General features: G+C 56.4%; 1 protein-coding gene across 6 annotated transcripts in view; it reads left to right on the top strand.

Annotated features, from left to right (window-relative positions):
* KRBA1 (KRAB-A domain containing 1) overlaps positions 1-2,386 on the top strand; it is a 16,298-nt gene extending 13,912 nt beyond the window's left edge. For all 6 annotated transcript variants that reach the window (XM_006777149.2, XM_015572711.1, XM_006777151.2 and 3 more), the window contains one exon: positions 445-2,386. In XM_006777149.2, the coding sequence (XP_006777212.1) occupies positions 445-1,364 (920 nt within the window). In that variant the 3' untranslated portion in view covers positions 1,365-2,386. The remainder of the gene's footprint in view (positions 1-444) is intronic.
* Positions 2,387-2,392: the final 6 nt, after the last annotated feature.

The raw sequence follows: 2,392 nt of genomic DNA, 5'->3' as shown, positions 1-2,392 counted from the left end.
TCAGATTGAAGCCCTGGAGGTGCTGATAAGAGGAAGGGGCCAGGCTAGGGCTCAGGGGTCTGGGGAACAGCAGGTAACAGGGCCTTCTCGTGAGGTTTGCCTGAGGTGCAGACCAGTTCTAAGAGAACTTAGGGTGAAAAAACCCCCCAAAACTTCTGAATATGAAAGACAAAAGTTGGGATTGGGGGATCCCTGGTGGTTTGCTTATGACTATTCACACTGGGTACTGATGCGGACCCATGATTTGGGAATCAGCCTGGAGATGTGGCCACTGTTAATGTCACGGTCATTGTCATCGATATTCTCAAGCCTGAGTCACTTCCTTCCCATCTAAAGCCAGGCCGTAGTGGGGTAGGATGCCGAATACACTAATCCAGGGGAGCCTCGTGGGAGAGAGGTCCTGATAGCCTGAGAACTCACCCTGCATACCTGCTCTGGTTTTAGCCAAGACCGAAGGGAAGCCACTTACTAGAGGCCTGCCTGAACCGCCCCCCATGGCCACCGTCCCTCCCGCTTTGCCACCTGCCTCCCCGCGGACACCGTGTCCCTGTGGAAGTTCTCTGCAGCAGGAGCTCCGCAGCCTCAGCGCCACCCTCTCAGAGAAGCTGGATCAGCTCGCCTCGGCCCTGGCAGGCCTGTCTCAGGAAGTGGCCACCATGAGGACCCAAGTGCATCGGCTAGGGAGGTGCCCTAGGGGCCCTGGGCCAAAGGGCCAGGCTTCCTGGCCGTGGGCCCTCCCCCGGGGACCTCACTGGGCTCATGGCCCTGCTCGCAGACACCTGCCCTACTGGAGACAGAAGGGCCCTGCCAGGCCCAAACCAAAGACCCTGCATGGCCAGGCGGAAGGCTGCAGGGCTGGCGAGGCCTCACGCCTCTCCCTTGGGACACGCCACCTGGTGCCTCAGCCGCCTCCAGGCGCCCCCCAGGCAGAACCTGGAACCAGCTCCAGCCCTTCCCAGCACCCACCACCCTCAGCATGCAGCCGTGCTGTGCTCACTGTGCATCCCCTGCTTGGACACATTGGGGGCCCCCAAACTCCCCCTGCCCCTTCAGTGCCTGCTGCCTTCCCCCCACAGATGGCCTCTCCAGCCACCAGTGCAGATGCAGAGCCACCAGCTGCAGCAGCTGCTCCAACTGGGCCCCGAAACTGGCCCAAGGACCCAAACAGCCTATTGGTGGGAGTCCAGAGAGGCTTTGAGGAGGAACTCTGGGATGGTAGAGAACATAGGGACCTGAGATGGGAGGCCTCTAACCACCTTCATCAGCTCCGCCCTGAGGATGCCCTGCCCCTGGCTGCCTCTCCTAGGGGCCAGTCAGCCCCTGCACATCTTTCCAACCAAACTTTCCCCATCTCTGGGCTGTGAAGAGCTAGGCATCTCTCTCGGCCTGACTGCCCCAGACTCCAGCATGTGTTTGCTCTGGAGGGGCACTGCTTGGGATGCATTCCTCAGCCACGCCTCTGTCCTCCTCGGCTCAGGTTCATTCAGATGTTGCTCCCTCCTGTCTTTGCCATCATAACTGCCACAACTCATAGGCAGATGGTGGCGTACAGCACGTGTGCCTGGGGCGCTCCAAGTGGCTGCAGAGGGGCTAGGAGAGCCCTTCTCCCTAACACCTGCCCTTCCTGCTCTTAGCGCTGGGAAAGCAGTGGCTCTCACTTTCCTGCTAAATACAGGCAGAGATTTCATTTGGGGAGAATGTCACTCCTTGGTCTAAGTTCTATTCTAAAATTACAAAGTTAATTGCTAAGGGAAAGGCCCTTGGTGCCTACAGAAAGGGGCTAGGTGGGTCCACACCAGGGCGTGGCTGAGTGGTTTGTATCAGTACTGGGACAAGTGAGCTTAGCAGACAAGAATACTTGCACGCAGACCAGTCTAGGTGGTCCAGATCCAATCAGAACCTCCAGGAAGTTCAAATTTTTTTTTTCTAGTGTGGAAAATAAATAATAAAATGAATGGTAAGATGCTTCATCATCTGCAATTACATTTGTCCCACAGGTCCACTGCCACACCAGAAACTTTCAGTTCACTGAAAGCCTTCTAGTATCTACTTTGGTGAAAAATCTGTGTGCAGTTCAGGATTTTGGGAGTGTGTTCAACACTTTCAACTACTTTATGGGGAAATGTCACTTTGGTGGGAGAAACTGAGGGGCCTTTTTTAACTCAGGAATTTCAGAGGTCTGGAGGTGGGGGGCACAGAAGGCTCTAGCTTGGCCTGTCACCATCCTGGCAAGTAGCCTGGAGGATGGCTTCTGGCTGACCTGGGCTTGAGCTTCCCTCCATCCTTGCTCCATCAGCCATTTGCCAGCATGAGGCCACTGTAAGGCAGGCAGGGGAAGGTCCTACTTCAACCTGTCAGAGTCGAGTGGGATCCCCAAGGGCTCCAGGCTAGC

Source organism: Myotis davidii, unplaced genomic scaffold (assembly GCF_000327345.1).
Source record: "Myotis davidii unplaced genomic scaffold, ASM32734v1 scaffold49, whole genome shotgun sequence".
NCBI lineage: Eukaryota > Metazoa > Chordata > Mammalia > Chiroptera > Vespertilionidae > Myotis > Myotis davidii.
Note: the sequence above shows the minus strand (reverse complement) of the source record. Positions and strands in the feature narration are given on the sequence as shown.